This window comes from Artemia franciscana, chromosome 21 (genome assembly GCF_032884065.1).
Source record: "Artemia franciscana chromosome 21, ASM3288406v1, whole genome shotgun sequence".
In the NCBI taxonomy this organism is placed as follows: Eukaryota; Metazoa; Arthropoda; class Branchiopoda; order Anostraca; family Artemiidae; genus Artemia; species Artemia franciscana.
Genome location: NC_088883.1, coordinates 16173603 through 16189769, shown reverse-complemented (window position 1 = coordinate 16189769; position 16167 = coordinate 16173603). Strand labels below are relative to the sequence as shown.

The 16167-nt window shown below is 37.3% G+C and overlaps 2 protein-coding genes, 1 long non-coding RNA gene and 2 pseudogenes across 3 annotated transcripts in view; 2 read left to right on the top strand and 3 right to left on the bottom strand.

Annotated features, from left to right (window-relative positions):
* LOC136040840 (uncharacterized) overlaps positions 1 to 16167 on the bottom strand; it is a 199615-nt gene that overhangs the window by 125831 nt on the left and 57617 nt on the right. The window lies entirely within an intron of this gene.
* The window catches only part of LOC136040909 (uncharacterized), a 19259-nt gene extending 3092 nt beyond the window's left edge, over positions 1 to 16167 (bottom strand). Inside the window, exons 1-2 of the mRNA XM_065725327.1 lie at positions 15821 to 16167; positions 14925 to 15113 (exon numbers count right to left, since the gene is read on the bottom strand). Coding sequence (XP_065581399.1) covers positions 14925 to 15080 — 156 coding nt within the window. The 5' untranslated portion in view covers positions 15081 to 15113; positions 15821 to 16167. The remainder of the gene's footprint in view (positions 1 to 14924; positions 15114 to 15820) is intronic.
* On the top strand, positions 883 to 1806 carry LOC136040636 (cytochrome c oxidase subunit 3-like; annotated as a pseudogene).
* On the bottom strand, positions 5882 to 9328 carry LOC136040621 (NADH-ubiquinone oxidoreductase chain 1-like). Its single transcript, XM_065724895.1, has 2 exons — positions 8860 to 9328; positions 5882 to 6620 (listed from the first exon to the last, which is right to left on the bottom strand). Exons 1-2 carry the CDS (start codon positions 9326 to 9328, stop codon positions 6190 to 6192), a joined length of 900 nt encoding a protein of 299 aa, XP_065580967.1. The 3' UTR covers positions 5882 to 6189.
* LOC136040744 (NADH-ubiquinone oxidoreductase chain 2-like) lies at positions 12976 to 13985 on the top strand (annotated as a pseudogene).

Genomic DNA, 16167 nt, shown 5'->3' with positions numbered 1-16167 from the left:
TCTGGACATAGTTTTAAACCTATTGTGATTGAAGCTGTTGGAGAAAGAGACTTTCTAAAGTGACTTGAGTTACAAATTCCATAGGGTGGCTGAAGGTCAAGCGGTAGCCTCTTAAGCTTTCTTATGGTAATTACCCCCTATGGTAGAGACTTAGTTTATTAATAAATATAAGGTTGTCAACTTTAAGAAGCCAATGGCAGTCTCTTATTCCCCAAATGATACCGCTTCCTTGAATCACTATCTTCCTTGTCTTTATAGCTCTATTATGGGCTGTTATAGTTATAGTTTTTTTTCTTTATCAACCTCATTTAGTTTCTTCTTCTAAGAGCTTCCCTAATCAAACTTTTCATTTGAATTGAAAATGATACCGAACCTCTTTTCAGTGTTTGATCCGACTTCCTCTTTTTTATCTAACTGATTAAGAATGTTCACCCCATTCCTGTTTATAGTGGTATCTTTTTGACTAATCCCTTCGCGACCTCAATTTTTAGCTAAGAGAGTTTTAATGGGATTGAATCGGGAGATGTCTCTCCTTATGGGTCCGACTAGATTTAGTGCTAATATCCTAGTTATTGCCCTTTTCTTATTTATTCTATTTAATAATTTTATTGGATTGTTCCCCAATATTTTTACTGCTACTAGACATCCAACGGTTACTTTAAGACTTGCAGTCCCCCTCTGAATCTCTTTTGTCTTATATACTTGGGTTAGGGAAACTACGAATGCTTTAGCCCATCTTGTACCTTTAGGGACACCGGCACCTTTAATACCTTTTATAGTGGTAATCGAAATCATTAGAAATATGATTCGGCCTATTACACTCTCTGTCCGGCTTGCGGCCAATATGATCGCCGGCCATCTCCTATTAACTCTTTTGGGGGACCAAGGGACTCTGGAAAATACCTATATTACTACAATTGTAGTCTTCTCACAAATTGTTTTATTGATACTGGAATTCTCTGTGGCTATTATTCAATCTTATGTTTTTATGACTCTAATGACTCTCTACGCAAGAGAATAATGAATCAATTAAATCACCCCTATCATCTAGTTAATGTCAGACCCTGGCCCTTAGCTACGTGTATAGGAGCTTTTGCAATGACTTCGGGACTTGTCAAGTGATTTCATTCTTTTGACAGAGTGCTCTTCTTTACGGGGCTGGCCACCATCGTGTTTGTCTCATATCAGTGATGACGAGATGTATCACGAGAGGCTACTTTTCAAGGAATACATTCAACGAAGGTTGGCTTTGGGTTACGATGAGGAATAATTTTATTTATTATTTCTGAGGTTTTCTTTTTTGTTTCTTTCTTTTGAGCATTTTTTCACAGAAGCTTGTCGCCTAATATTGAAGTTGGGGCCTTGTGACCCCCAATTGGAGTAGAGAGCTTTAATCCATTTCAAGTACCCCTACTTAATACTAGCATCCTTCTGGCTTCAGGGGTTACAGTAACTTGGGCTCACCATGCTTTAATAGAAAATAATTTTGATCAGTGTCTCCAGGGACTTCTAATCACTGTTTTACTAGGATTATACTTTTCATTTCTACAAGGATTGGAGTATATGGAAGCCTCATTCACTATTGCAGATAGAATCTATGGATCTACGTTCTTTTTAGCGACGGGTATTCATGGCTTGCATGTGCTTATTGGTACTATTTTTCTTATAATTTGCATTTTACGTCACACTAAGTGTTACTTCTCACCCCAACATCATTTCGGATTAGAGGCTGCGGCTTGGTACTGGCACTTTGTTGATGTTGTATGATTATTTCTTTATCTTTCTATCTACTGGTGAGGGGAGTAGATCTTTCTAGTATAAGTATTATACTTGACTTCCAATCAAGGGATCCTATTAGGGAAAGATAATTATTTTAGTTTGATTGAGAATTTTTATGCTTGTTTCTATTATGTTAATACTGGGAGTGTTTGTAAATAAAAAAGTCTCTCTGGATCGCGAAAAGAGCTCCCCATTTGAATGCGGATTCGATCCTTTAAATTCCTCTCGTGCCCCCTTTTCTATCCGGTTTTTTGTTATTACTCTTATTTTTCATATTTTTGATGTAGAGATTACTCTACTACTACCCCTAATCTTTTTGAACATGTCCTACCCGACGACCTACCTGGCTATCTTCATTTCCTTTGTTCTTATTGCGGGAGTCTTTTATGAGTGAAAGGAGGGTGCTCTTAGATGGATTAAATAGTTATCAACTTTATCGAGAATTGTTTTATTTAGGAGAATAGTTTAAATAGAACATTGGGTTTGCATCCTAAAAGAGGGATATCCTTCTCTCAGAGTGGGAATTGATATTATCAAATCCAGTTTCGACCTGAATTTAGGCCTCTTGGCCCCCATTCTTTAGCAGAAGCTAATTAATAGCGCTTCATTGTTAATGAAGAGGAAGGGGTAGCCCCTGTTAAGAGGTAGAAAGAAGGATGAGAGCTGCTAACTCTTCAACCGGGTAGTTAAATTCTACTCACTACCTATTTATATAGTATATTTAATACAATGCATTTTCAATGCATAGATGGACAAATGTCCTTTAAATATTTCCAGGAATCATCCACCCCAACATCTTCAGTGTTATGCTCTTGTTAAGCTATAGAAATATATAAATAATGTGAATAATAAAGAAGTAAGGATAAGTACCTTATATGGGGAGGAGGCTAAGAACGAAAATACAGATGAACCCCACGAACTATTCTGGTAGATTAATGAAGGCCCCGCCTCTTCTACCCAGCCACAATCGCCTTCGTAATAAAGGAGTTCACCCATAACTAAGGGTATAGAACTTGTCCGCCCCGTAATAAATGCTAAAAATAGTATTCTACTCACATAATGTCTTAGATTCAGGCTGAGTGATTTAAAAAAGTAAGGTAGCATTACCCCCAATCTAATAAGAGAGAGAAGGAGGATTTTCTCAAATACACCTAGAATGATTCTTACGTCTCCCAGAAAACATCAATAAAAAATATATCCCCCTATCACAGCCCCCCAGTAAAGAACAAAGAGAGGGGTTAGATAGTCCCCCTCTTCGTCCCTGTACTGACAACTTATATTGTAGTTATAGGAACATAAACATATTATTGCGATTCGGGAAGAGTAGGTTCTTGTTAGGAGACATGAACCTAATATGAGTACGCTAGGAATTAATATGCCCAGGTCCTCTGAGGATTCGATAATTAAATCTTTTGAGAAGAAACCTAATAAAAATGGGAATCCCATCAATCTTAAAGAGCACACTAAAATGATGTAGCTAGTGTAAGGGAGTATCTTGGATACCCCCCCTATTCGACGTATGTCTTGTACACCCAATGAGTGGATTACAACCCCCGAACATATAAAAAGGAGGGCCTTGAAAAGTGCATGAGCAAACAGATGGAAGTAACAAAACAGCGTGAGGCCTAAACCTAGAGAGAATATTATTACTCCTAGTTGACTTAATGTAGATAGTGCGATTACTCGTTTTAAATCGTTTTCCCCGAATGCGGCCAAACCTGAGAAAAAGGAAGTTAAGGCCCCTGTGATAACAAGTAGGAAGCACCCTCTCTCTTCGAACGAGGGAGACAAACGGATCATTAAATAGATCCCGGCTGTTACCAGTGTTGATGAATGAACTAGAGATGAAACAGGGGTGGGGGCTGCCATAGCTGCCGGTAGCCATGCAGAGAAGGGTAGCCATGCAGAGAGGTTGAGTAGGCACTCGTGTGAGTGATAATGATGAAAAGTTAAGGTAGAGAGGATAGTAGGGTGTAAAATAAAAAATAATAGGAAGCGGGAAGACGTTCCGGCTGGTAACCTCAACCGAGAATTAAAATAATTGTGGGAATTAATGAGCATTCGAAGAAGACGTAAAATAGAATGAATGACTGCGTGGTGAAAGTTAATCATAAGAGGATAAACAAACTTAAGAGAATAATTCTGTAGCTTAATGGCCAACTCGGCTTCAATCTAATGACTATTATGAAGAAAATTCCTGAAGTTAGAGCTAGCAGGGTGCTCCCCCACTCTAAGTGGAATTCTGATATTAACTTATATATTAATGTTAAATATAATAAGCTTGAGGTGAAGAACCACTTATTCATTTAGAAACTGCACTTGATCCGATCCTGATGAACGTACTAAAGATACCAGTACCGATAGTCCTAAAGCTCCTTCGCAAACTGTGATTCTGAGAAAGATGAATGCGTTAATTAATCTCATGTAGTTTGAATATACTAATAGTCTGAACAATAAAAGAATAAGAAATTCTAGTCTCAGCAGAGTTACTAGGAGGTGCTTATTTCTTGAAGAAAAGATTAGTAATCCTAGAAAGAGTGATAAATAAATTATTATGATCGACTGAGTAATTAAAAGATAATGTCGGTCTTGTAAACTGAATTTAGATAAATCTCTCGGTCTTCAAAAGAGTTATTAACATCTTTAACTTCCAAAGTTAATATTTTCATTAAACTACCTTTTGATATGCTAGGGTCTATTGTTGTTGTTTCCATGCTTATACTTCTAATGAATCACCCTCTTGCTTTTACGCTATCGTTATTCATTCAGACTTTATTGATTTGTATTATACTTAGGGGTGTCTCCCTTTGAATTTCATTAATTCTTTTTTTAATCTTTTTAGGGGGTATCCTAGTAATATTTATTTATGTGTCTTCGTTGAGAGCTAATGAGAAGTTTGCTATTGACTTAGCTTCGTTCATGTGGGTTCTCCCTACAATTATCTTATCTTTCCTAATTTTGAATAGGGATTATATGTTTATTGGATCTTCTTCCGGATATCTCTACCCTGCAGATTTCATGGTCATCAATTTTAATATTAATAAACTCACTGTACTAGCCTACTCATTCGTAGTGGTCTACTTATTTTTAGCGCTCCTCTTGGTTATTGATTTTTTAAACGGCAATAAGAAACCTTTGCGGTCGATAATTTAGCGGTTCCACGATTTAAAGAATAAAATGTTATCTTTACGAAAGACACAACCTACCCTTAAGATTATTAATTCTGCCTTAGTGGATTTACCTGTTCCGGCCAACATTTCTATTTGATGAAACTTTGGCTCCCTTCTAGGTCTGTGTCTGGTCATCCAGATTGTTACTGGGCTCTTTTTAGCGATACATTATACGGCGAGAGTGGACTTAGCTTTTTCTAGAGTAGCCCATATTTGTCGAGATGTCAACTACGGATGACTGCTCCGCACTGTTCACGCCAATGGTGCCTCTTTTTTCTTCATTTGCATTTATTTTCACATTGGCCGAGGGATGTACTATGGTTCCTTTCACTATTTTGAAACATGAATAACTGGAATTGCCCTATTATTTCTAGTGATGGCCGCTGCTTTTTTAGGGTATGTTCTCCCGTGAGGTCAAATGTCCTTTTGAGGGGTCACTGTCATTACAAACTTAGTATCTGCTGTACCTTACATTGGTAATGACATTGTACAATGATTATGAGGTGGATTTGCTGTCGATAACCCCACTCTAACGCGATTTTTCACTTTCCATTTTTTAATCCCCTTTCTAGTGGCCGGTTTGACTATGATCCACCTTTTGTTTCTTCATCAAAGAGGTTCTAATAATCCTCTTGGAATTAATGCCAACTTAGACAAATTACCATTCCACCCTTATTTTACTATTAAGGATACCGTCGGATTTATGGTCCTTATCTTCTTTCTTGTGATTCTCTCCCTAACTAGACCCTATCTTCTAGGAGACCCGGACAATTTCATTCCTGCTAATCCATTGGTTACCCCAGCCCATATCCAGCCAGTGTGGTATTTTATATTCGCATACGCTATCTTGCGATCTATTCCTAATAAGTTAGGAGGGGTAATCGCCCTTGTTTCTTCTACCCTTGTCCTTGTATCTCTTCCCTTCACATTTAAGCCCAAGTTTCGAGGTCTTGAGTTCTATTCTATTGCTCAACCCCTATTTTGATCCTGGGTCTCAGTGTTCCTGCTTCTTACGTGAATTGGAGCACGACCCGTAGAAGATCCCTATATTCTTCTAGGGCAGATTCTGACATGTGTCTATTTCTCGTATTTTATGCTTACCCCGATTGTTATTAACATAAATGACAAGATTGTCTAATAAGACTCCTTGGCCGATTAAAGCATCTGTTTTGAAAGCAGAATAAGGTTGATTATGCAACCAGGGGTCTTCACTTTAGCCCCCCCCCCTCTAAGAGATCCCTCAATAGAAGCAGAGAAATATAAGAGAGACCGGGAGGAGACTTTTCCAGCATAAGTACATTAGGTTATCGTAACGATAACGAGGGTAAGACCCACGTCTCCAAAGATAAAAGTAAACCACCAGACAGAATATAAGAAAGCTCATACCTCCAAATACTACACTGAATAGTAAAGATATGAAAAGAATGCTAGCGTATTCAGATAATATAATTAAAGCGAACCCGACTCCTATATATTCTGTATTGAAACCCGATACTAGCTCAGATTCCCCCTCGGCTAAGTCGAATGGGGTGCGGTTAGTCTCTGCCAGGATTGTGATAAACCAACACAGTCCTAGAGGAAGGCACAGGTATAGGGGCCAACCTAAGTAAGAGGATTTAGCTAGGTACCCCTCTAAATCGAGCTTTTTGAATAACATTAAAGGAGACAAAACTAGACCTACGTTGCCTGGGCAACGTGAAGTGTTGCAGCAACCTTTGTCCGGTTTTGCCGATTAAAGTGTTGCGAGAGCAAAACTTTGGTTTTGTTTCTTCGCTATCGGTTAAATGCTGAAGTTGTCAAAACTATCAAAGCTTTCAAAACGGCATATTCAAAGAAGAACACAATCAGTAATCACATGATCAAATTCTTCAGCGTTGAAAAAACAACAGCAAAAGAATATCGGAAAAAGGGACTAAATTGAGTTTGCAGCCAGTTGAACTTTATCCTTTTCAATCGTAGACATCGTGACGGATGGAAACTTGGAACATTATCTTATATAATCTATTTGGTATTATAAAGCTATCCGTAACTTTTCAGGATCAAATACCATAGTTGTGCACCAATTTGCACAAATTTGTAGCCCCTCATGAACCTCCTCTAGCAACCCATTCTTGCTTACAAGTCCCTCTTCCGTGAGAGACAAAGAATAACACAATCAGTAATCAGATGATCAAAGGCTATTCCTCAGGGTTAAAAAAAAAAAAAAATATTGGAAGAAGGGACTAAATTGACTTTGCAGCCAGTTGAACTTTATCCTTTGCACACCATAGGCTCTGGCTCGAGGACAAGCAAAAACCATCCTTTTTGGCCCCAGGCAAGAGTCGTACGGAGCTTTGCAAAATATAATGTCATATTCATCAATCCGGCCCGAGGTCCACACTAACAGCCGATTATTACTTACTATGCCCCTAAATGTCACTTTGCAGCCGGTTGAACTTTATCCTTTTCAATCGTAGACATCGTGACGGATGGAAACTTGGAACATTATCTTATGTAATCTAGTTGGCATTATAAAGCTATCTGTAACTTTTCAGGATCAAAATACAATCAGGGACCCATAAATTTCCTGTAATGACTCGCCATCCAGGATCGCTTATTATTGGATGGCGATTCATTACAGGAAATTTATGGGTCCCTGATTCCATAGATGTGTACCAATTTGCACAAATTTGTAGCCCCTCGTGAGCCTCCTCTAGCAACCGATTCTTACTTACAAGTCCCTCTCCCGGGATATACATCCAAGTTCACCGGAAACAAATAATGGGTACACCAACTAGCAAAAGTTCCAAACCCCTTGTCGCTGAAGTCATTGTAGCCTAACAGCCGATTATTACTTACAACTCCCCTACATGTCTTACAATCGGGAACCAAGTTGTTCTTACCATCAATTACACCAGAAACAGATAATAGGTACACCAATCAGCAAAAGTTGCAAACCCCTCATTGCCAAAGATGATTATAAGCTAATAATCGACTGTTGCTTGGAAGTCCCCTACATATCTCACAATTGGTATCGGCCGATTTTTGGTTCAAGTGTGTACCTTACCACTGAAGTTGTCAACCCATTGAAACTTTCAAACTGGTGTATGTCATGAAGGAATTTTTGTAACAAAAAATGGATGACATATACTTTGATCAGCTCATCAAGGTCTATCGATTGTCATTGAAAAAAAATTCTATCTGTCTTAGTTCAAAAGTTGACTTTTTTGCCGGAGGCCAACTTTCTAACACCGCCACTTAGAAAGGAGCAAAGGATAAGCTCTAATTTCTTTAGCAATGAGAGAACTTTTAAAGTTTAAGAGGTATATCTGATACCATTTCTCTATTGCAATCCCAAGTAGAAAAAAAAGAATGGTAAAGTCAGCTGAAATCACGAACAGAAATAGCTAGAAACAATAGATGGCAGCACTTTCGGACCCGTGGGAAAATCGCACTTTTTTGTTTTTGTAAATTTTTCTATTTATCACTCAAAGAAGATATATTGGCTGTGGGGCCGGGGAACTACCGCATATATTTAACACTTATAGATTTTAGTCCATCTTCAATTTGTAACTGGTGCCTGCCTGCTTGCCTGCTAGAACGGAGCTTTCTACTCGAAAGCAGAAACATGGTTTGATGAAACGAAAGCTTGGCTGCACAACTTCAGATACTCCTCTCTGACATAGGCTATATAACTCCACTTCACTTCGCACACCATAGGCTCTGGCTCGAGGACAAGCAAAAACCATCCTTTTTGGCCCCAGGCAAGAGTTCTACGGAGCTTTCCAAAATGTAATGTCATATTCATCAATCCGGCCTGAGGTCCACACTTTCCGTAAAAACCGCACAGGTTAGACCCTTACCAGTTTCCAGGAATAAGCTGAGATCGGCGGCATAGAAAAAAAAAAAAAAAAAAAAAACGGGACAAAACCAAAGTGTTGCTCTCGCCACACAATGATGATGATTAGAGATACCTCGTAAGAAATGGTCTGTGCCCCCGCGCGAATTCTTCCTAGCAAAGAATACTTAGAATTAGAGGACCAGCCTGCCACCATAATTCTGTACACACTCACTCTCATCGCGCAGATGACCAAAAGGAATGATAGATTGAATTTCGCACCGTAAGAGATAAATGGGACCAGGGTCCATAGAAAGAAAGAGAGGAATAGGCTAAACACGGGGGCAACAAGATAGGGTATGAAGTTAGAAACCAGAGAAAGTGAAACTTCCTTACAAAATAGTTTGATCCCGTCAGAAAAGGGCTGTAGAACCCCTAGAAAGCCAACTTTATTTGGACCCTTACGCAATTGAATGCATCCCAAAATCTTTCGTTCTAATAGTGTTAAAAAAGCAACTGAGACTAGAACCATAACTATTTGTAAGAAAATAAAATAAATCATTTAGGCTCATGCTGTCAACTAAGGTCTCCTTATAGATACATCCTAAATCTAACGCATTTATCTGCCAAGTTGACATAATTACGCAGAATTACGCTGTTATCCCTAAGGTAACTTGGTCTTTATTCATCTAAGGATCAATGACCACTTATTAGTGTATTTAAATTGTGAGTGATTATTCTACTCTCCCCGTCGCCCCAACGAAACATCCTCTTCTTATGTCTAATTACTTGCCGTAAGACCAAAGGGTTGGATGTAAAGATCTATAGGGTCTTATCGCCCTCCAAGTATATTTAAGCTTTTTCACTTAAAGATTAACTTCAATTTAATTGAAGAGACAGATCGTCTCTCGTCAAACCATTCATTCCAGCCTCAAATCAAAAGGCTAATGATTATGCTACCTTCGCATGGTCAGTATACCACGGCCCTTTAATTCATCAGTGGGCAGGCTCGACCTCCCAGAATTAGGAGGCGATGTCTTTGTTAAACAGGCGGAGATGAGTTTTGCCGAATTCCTTTTGAATTTTATGGGACAGATTATATTAAATATTTATAATTCTACTGATTCTATCATTACAGTTGCTAAATTTCTATAAATAGCGCCGGCTAGTGTCAATTAATTATTTTGAAATTATAATTCTAGTGACAATGGTTATTGCACCGGGGCAACTTTTAAGCCTAGTGGTGTCCCTTTTAATGTTATAATGTGTTCCTAGAGCTCGTCCCCTAGGAAATCTTCCTTGCGGAGTACCCTAAAGGAATATTGTGCCAACCAGATATAAAGGTACGAAATATTTTTTACAACGATATCAGTCTTTGAGAGAATTATGAAACAGTCATCTTTAACTGATATAGATCACCTTATTTCGGGATTCGCCGATAGAGATCGAAATTTGATAAACCCTGATACAAAAGGTACAAACAATAACTTTTTTATAATTAATAAGTTTTCCTTTTCAGTACTTAGACCTTGAGTAAGTTCAATTCTTTTACTTATATAATATTGTTTTAAATAGGTTTATGAGTAGAGACTTAGGGAGCACTCTAGAGAGTATCTTTTTAGTGTAAGCAAAATGTTTGTTCAAACTCCCTCCCTCTTTCAAGACACACCTTCCGGTATGCCTACTTTGTTACGACTTATCTCTTCGGACAAGAGAGCGACGGGCGATGTGTACATTTCTCAGAGCCTCCTTCAGGTCGGAAAGACTTACTTCTAAATCCACCTTCTTCTCCATGATAATATGAACATTCCGTGTAAGTTCTTATTGTAACCCACCCTCTCCCGAACATAAGCTACACCTTGATCTGATTTGTTAGCCTAAGCAGTTAGGGGGAGTTATTTGTTTAATCCCCTAAACGACGGTATATAAGCTGTTTGACGAGGACGGGTTGCTTGTTTCGTGGATTGTCGTTTACGGGGCAGGTTCCTCTAGTAAGTTTAGAAACCGCCAAATTCTTTAGGTTTAGATAATACTACCCAGGTTAATTAAGAATGGACTAATAGGGTATCTAATCCTAGTTGTCTGGCCACCTAAAAAGTGCTTTACTCAAGAGAATAACATATAAATACAGATTTCACCCTTATTAGTTTAAATTATAGTTGTGCCGAAGCTCCCCCGTTCACCTAAAATATTTGCTCTAGGGCCTTGTATGACCGCGGATGCTGGCACAAGATGGTCCCCCTATCTTTTCATTCGCTATACCTAAGAAATAGGCAATAATATCGGTCACTGAACCCGTGATCTAGAACGATATCTTGCATATGACTCGTAGAAAAAGTAAATAAGCTAGCTAGAATCAAACTTTCACTAATGAATGCCGGACTTAGGAAAAGCACGAACGGGCTACCAGTATTGATAAATGGGAGTAAGGCGGTAGTAAATAGAAGGTGCAATTACATTTGCTTACTAATCCAGATATAAATGAAAGTAGGGTTTTGAATGGAGATGGGGGGGGGATTCAATTTATAAGATTAGTAAAAGCAGTAGGCTCGGCAAGCGACCGAAACACATTCTCTAGCCGCCATAAAGAGTGGATTAACCGCTCGGTTGTTTTATTTAAGTGTAAGGGATAGTCTAGCCTCAATACGTATTTATGTGTGATGAGAATTAGCTAGATGACAACTAGTAGTCGAGAGGTTTTAATAAATTAATATTGACTACTTGTTTTATAGAAGGATCTTGTGAGGCTTAATGTACACCCCCCAATCAATGTATTGGTTAAAATGACTATAGAAGGCGAAGTTAATAGAGTTGAATTTTTATTGTATAAGTGTTGACGTGAGTGACAATTAAAATTTATTTAAATACTTGTTGTATTACTATTGTAATTGTGAAGGAGGTGAATGAAAATAAAAAGGTAAATAGGGAACTAACCCACCCCTAGGAACCTCAAATAGTCATGTAAATGGTGTTTTATAACTAGACCCGACATAACAAGCGGCCACCCTGAAGGACCAATCGAAACGAAAACACCTAACGAGATGCAGAGCGATAGTCACATGCTTTACAGGATATCTATAGCGAAGTCATATATTCTAATTAATACGTAGGCTACCTCTAGACAAGGCCCCCCCTCAAACATGTAGGCTATGACCTACATGTTTGAGGAGGGGCCTTGCATAGAGTCAGGCCTACGTATGTACATAAAATGAATATTATATTCGTTTATATAACGTCCTGTATAGTACATTCACCGCTCTTTTATTAGTATAATGAAAGAGCGGTGAATGTACGTTATTTATATCATTTATATAATATTAAATTTTATTTAAACCCTCTTTAGAGGGTTTCTAAAATAACCTAGAGATATTGATTTATATTTATCCTGGAAGATTTAGTGTTCCAGGATAAATAAAATCATTATCTCATCTAATACAACCCTCTAAAGAGGGTATAAAATTTAATAGAACTATAAACTTATTTGTAGTATTTTTTGTCCTAACACTAAGTGTTAGGACTAGGAAAAAATACTACGGATAAGTTTATATCTTATTAAATGTACCTATAATAACAAATTATTTTCTTTATTGAATATCATTATAATGACGTTCTGTACACGTGAAATTGTCTCGAATTGTGAGTTCAAAAACCCCTAAAATCGCTAAAAATGAGCTTAAAAGTTGCGTTTAGGGAATTTTGTGACCCTGTTTTACACAATTAATGGGGGGGGGCCTTGATGTTAACTCGAAAAACAGCCTTTTTCAGTATTGTGCCTTCAGCCCCGTAAAAAGTGAATTGAAGGTGCCCTAATTTTTCTCCAAAAAGCTGTGGAATAAATAATTTTGTCCTGTTTTGAGAGGACGGAAAAATCTGACCCCCCCCCCCCCGAAACAAAAAAAGGGGGGGGATCAATTTTATTTTGTCTTAAAGAGAGTGAGACGAGTCGAGAGTGTGCTCGTTTGAATAGTAGACGAAGCTAAAGGTCCTCATTAATTTGAAAGAGGTTTAATGTAGCTCCGATTTTGTCTACTGTTAAAATAAGATATAGTTATTCTATTATGGCTAGCCTAGGAGAAGAACTCCCTCCCTCGTTACGCTTCATACTGAAGCGTAACTTGGGGGGGGATTCTTCTCCCGTGGGGGTGTTAAAGAGTAAGCTAACATAAGCTACTGGGCTCATACCCCAATGATAGAGTAATCTCTCTTTAAATGATTAAGTGGTTATGCCTATTTGTTTCCTATATTTTTATAGTGTCCTCCCACTCCTGGCTGGGTTTGTGGCTTAGAATGGAAATAAATTCTTTGAGCTTTATCCCTATTATATTTGAAGAGAGAAAGGAAAATAGATTAAAGTATTTTCTAATCCAATCGGTAGCCTCAGTCATCTTTTTAGCGAGTGTTCTGAATCAATCATTTTCATTTTTAATCCCCTTTGCCCTATTAATTAAGATCGGCGCGGCCCCGTTCCATATATGATTAGTAAGCATCTCTAAGTCTATATCATGAAAGGTTTTATCTCTTTTAATGACTTTTCAGAAAATTGGACCTCTTCTCGGACTGGCTATAACACAATTTACAAATTCTTTTTTTATTTTTATTAGAGCATTGATTGGAGGATTAGGGGGAATTAATCAATCTAATCTTCGGCTGATTATAGCGTTTTCCTCTGTTAGACATTTATCCTGGTTAATGGTTAACATAAGTAGATTTTTCTTAATATTAATTTATTATGTAACTTACCTGGTTATCCTGTATTTTGTAGTAGTTTTACTCCAACAAAGGGGGAGATACTCCCTCGCCCAAATGAATAGTAATGCCAGATTAATTTATAAGGCTTCGATTTCATTCAGTCTTCTCTCTTTAGCCGGGCTACCCCCCTTCTTGGGATTTTTTATTAAATGAATATCTCTGGAGATAAATATTTTACCCCCTCTTCTTGTGTTAGCCCTTGTTATAGCCTCATGTCTCTCAGTCTATTTCTACTTTAAAATTGCTATAAGATCTCTCTTGTTCCCCTCAGAGGTAAAGTCTGAGCAAATAGAGGTCCTGGGTATTTTATCGATAGGGTTCAATATTTTTAAAGCTTTAAGTTAATTAAACTGCCAGCCTTCAAAGCTGGAAATAAGAGGTTCTTAAGCTTTACTAACTTACACTTAACGTAGACGAGGGTATTATCTACATAATTACAGTATCAACGTAATCCTTTTTATCAGGCACCTCGTCTCTTCTATTATATATGAAATGTAAATTTCTCTTTAAGAATCACAATCTTACGTGCACAAAACACTTATATACAAGATTACCCACTTGCGACAAAAATAATTCATAATCCATTAGGCTCAGATTAGAAACAACTCAAGATTTGCAATCTTACATTTTTTTTAAACTACTAAGCCATAAATTAAATGATAGTAAAGGAAATAATCCTTAACTGAATTTACAATTTAGCACCTAAAATCGGCCACTTTACTTATGCAACGTTGATTTTATTCTACAAATCACAAGGATATTGGAACTTTATATTTTATTTTTGGGGCTTGAGCCGGTATAGTCGGGACTTCTTTAAGAATGCTTATTCGAGCAGAGTTGGGTCAACCAGGTTCCCTGATTGGTGATGAACAAGTTTATAACGTTATTGTGACAGCTCATGCATTTATTATAATTTTTTTCATGGTTATACCAATCTTTATACCAGATATGGTCCATATGGACAGGTTATGGACAGGTTATACCAGATATGCGGAGCATATCTTTAATTTTCCAAATCATTTTATTTTGTTTGAAAATGTTTCTTTGATTTCTAGGGACCAAGGTTTAAAGCAAACTTTCAGGGAAACAATCGAAATTTAAAAAAATTCTATTCAAGAATAATTCCATAAACAGAGATACAGGTGAATTTGGATTGAACTCAATTTATGATAATTTACTGAGGTCAAATAAAGTAAATATCACTTCACCTAAGAGCTATGACCTCTGTCCACGTAATACGTCAGTTAAATCTAATGAACCGGAACCGAAAAGGTCAAGGAGATTTCCCTCGGCTGTTGCATTGAAAAAAATAAGAGCAATAAACTATATGTAATTGGTTTATTAGGTATAAATTCTGTTTATTTTTATTCATGTCTTTTAGTTTTACTGCTGATGATGAAAAAGCTTACCTTGACGTTACTTGTCGAATGCAGCGTATCTTGAAGCACTTCACCAGTGGAAAAGTTTTTAAGCCGTATTCCTTCATTATTAGCATGCTCTTGAAGCACTTCACCAGTGGAAAAGTTTTTAAGCCGTATTCCTTCATTATTAGCACGCTTCTTCATTTTGTACGTCCTTCCACACTGATAGTGTTTTATCTGCCAAAAAGAAAGGAAGAGTCATAAAGCAAAAAAAAAACAGTGACCTGGAAAGAAAACAATTATAGAAAATACGAACACTGTCAAGGTCAATAAGAAATAAAAATCTTCTCGCACAAATTGCTTCAATTTTACGCAAGATTCCGGTAATGATTAAGATAAAATGATGCTATATGATTTCAATTAATAAATATAGAAGTGACATATGGGTTTATACAATTTAAAATATTTGTCATTTTGAAAGAAAACATATATATAAAGCATGACAAAAATCTACAAATAAAGAACATCGTTATCCAGAGAGTTATTTAGTAGGCGATTGATATATCAAAGGGAGGGGGGGGGGGGTAAATTACAATATATAAATTATCCACACATTCTTTCTTCAATTCAAATTTTAATTAAATCCAGATCTCTAGATTTACTAAAAGTCGACACGACTTTTCCCTACTTCGTCAAAAATCTGCGGAATATAGACCAGGAGAGATCCTTTCTCCTCCATGATTGATCCAAAGAATTCCCAGCAAAAAAAGGTAAAGCATATAAACATATAATTGTCAAACGAGTCCCAAGACCATACCAAAAAGAAATGCTAGCAAATTCCTGAATCAACAAGCAATAAACTGACAAATCTCCAAATCTGATTAATCTTGGAGGAAAAGGGGTCTCTTTAGTGCATATTCTAAAAAACCTCAATAAAAACTTACACAGCTAATAGTGTTGTGTAGAAAGATTGCAGCAAAATGGCCTATTTGCCTGAAAACTGGAATTCTCCCTTAACCAAGCAACTAAATAACCATTGCAAGAAAATATTGCTTCTACTGGAACCTAAGCTAAGGATGTACTTCTGCCAAGTACTGACATACAAAGCTTGTTTTCAGTTTGTTCCGTATTAAACTAGTTTTTATTTATTTCTGGTTTTCCGCGGGGAGAAGCAGGATCGCTAATCATCAACTGTGTGCAACCATGGCAGTATTAGTTTTCTTGCGAAATTTTGTCCAGACAAGCTTTGCCCTTTAAAAAAAAATAACCAAACTTCAACCATTTTAACATT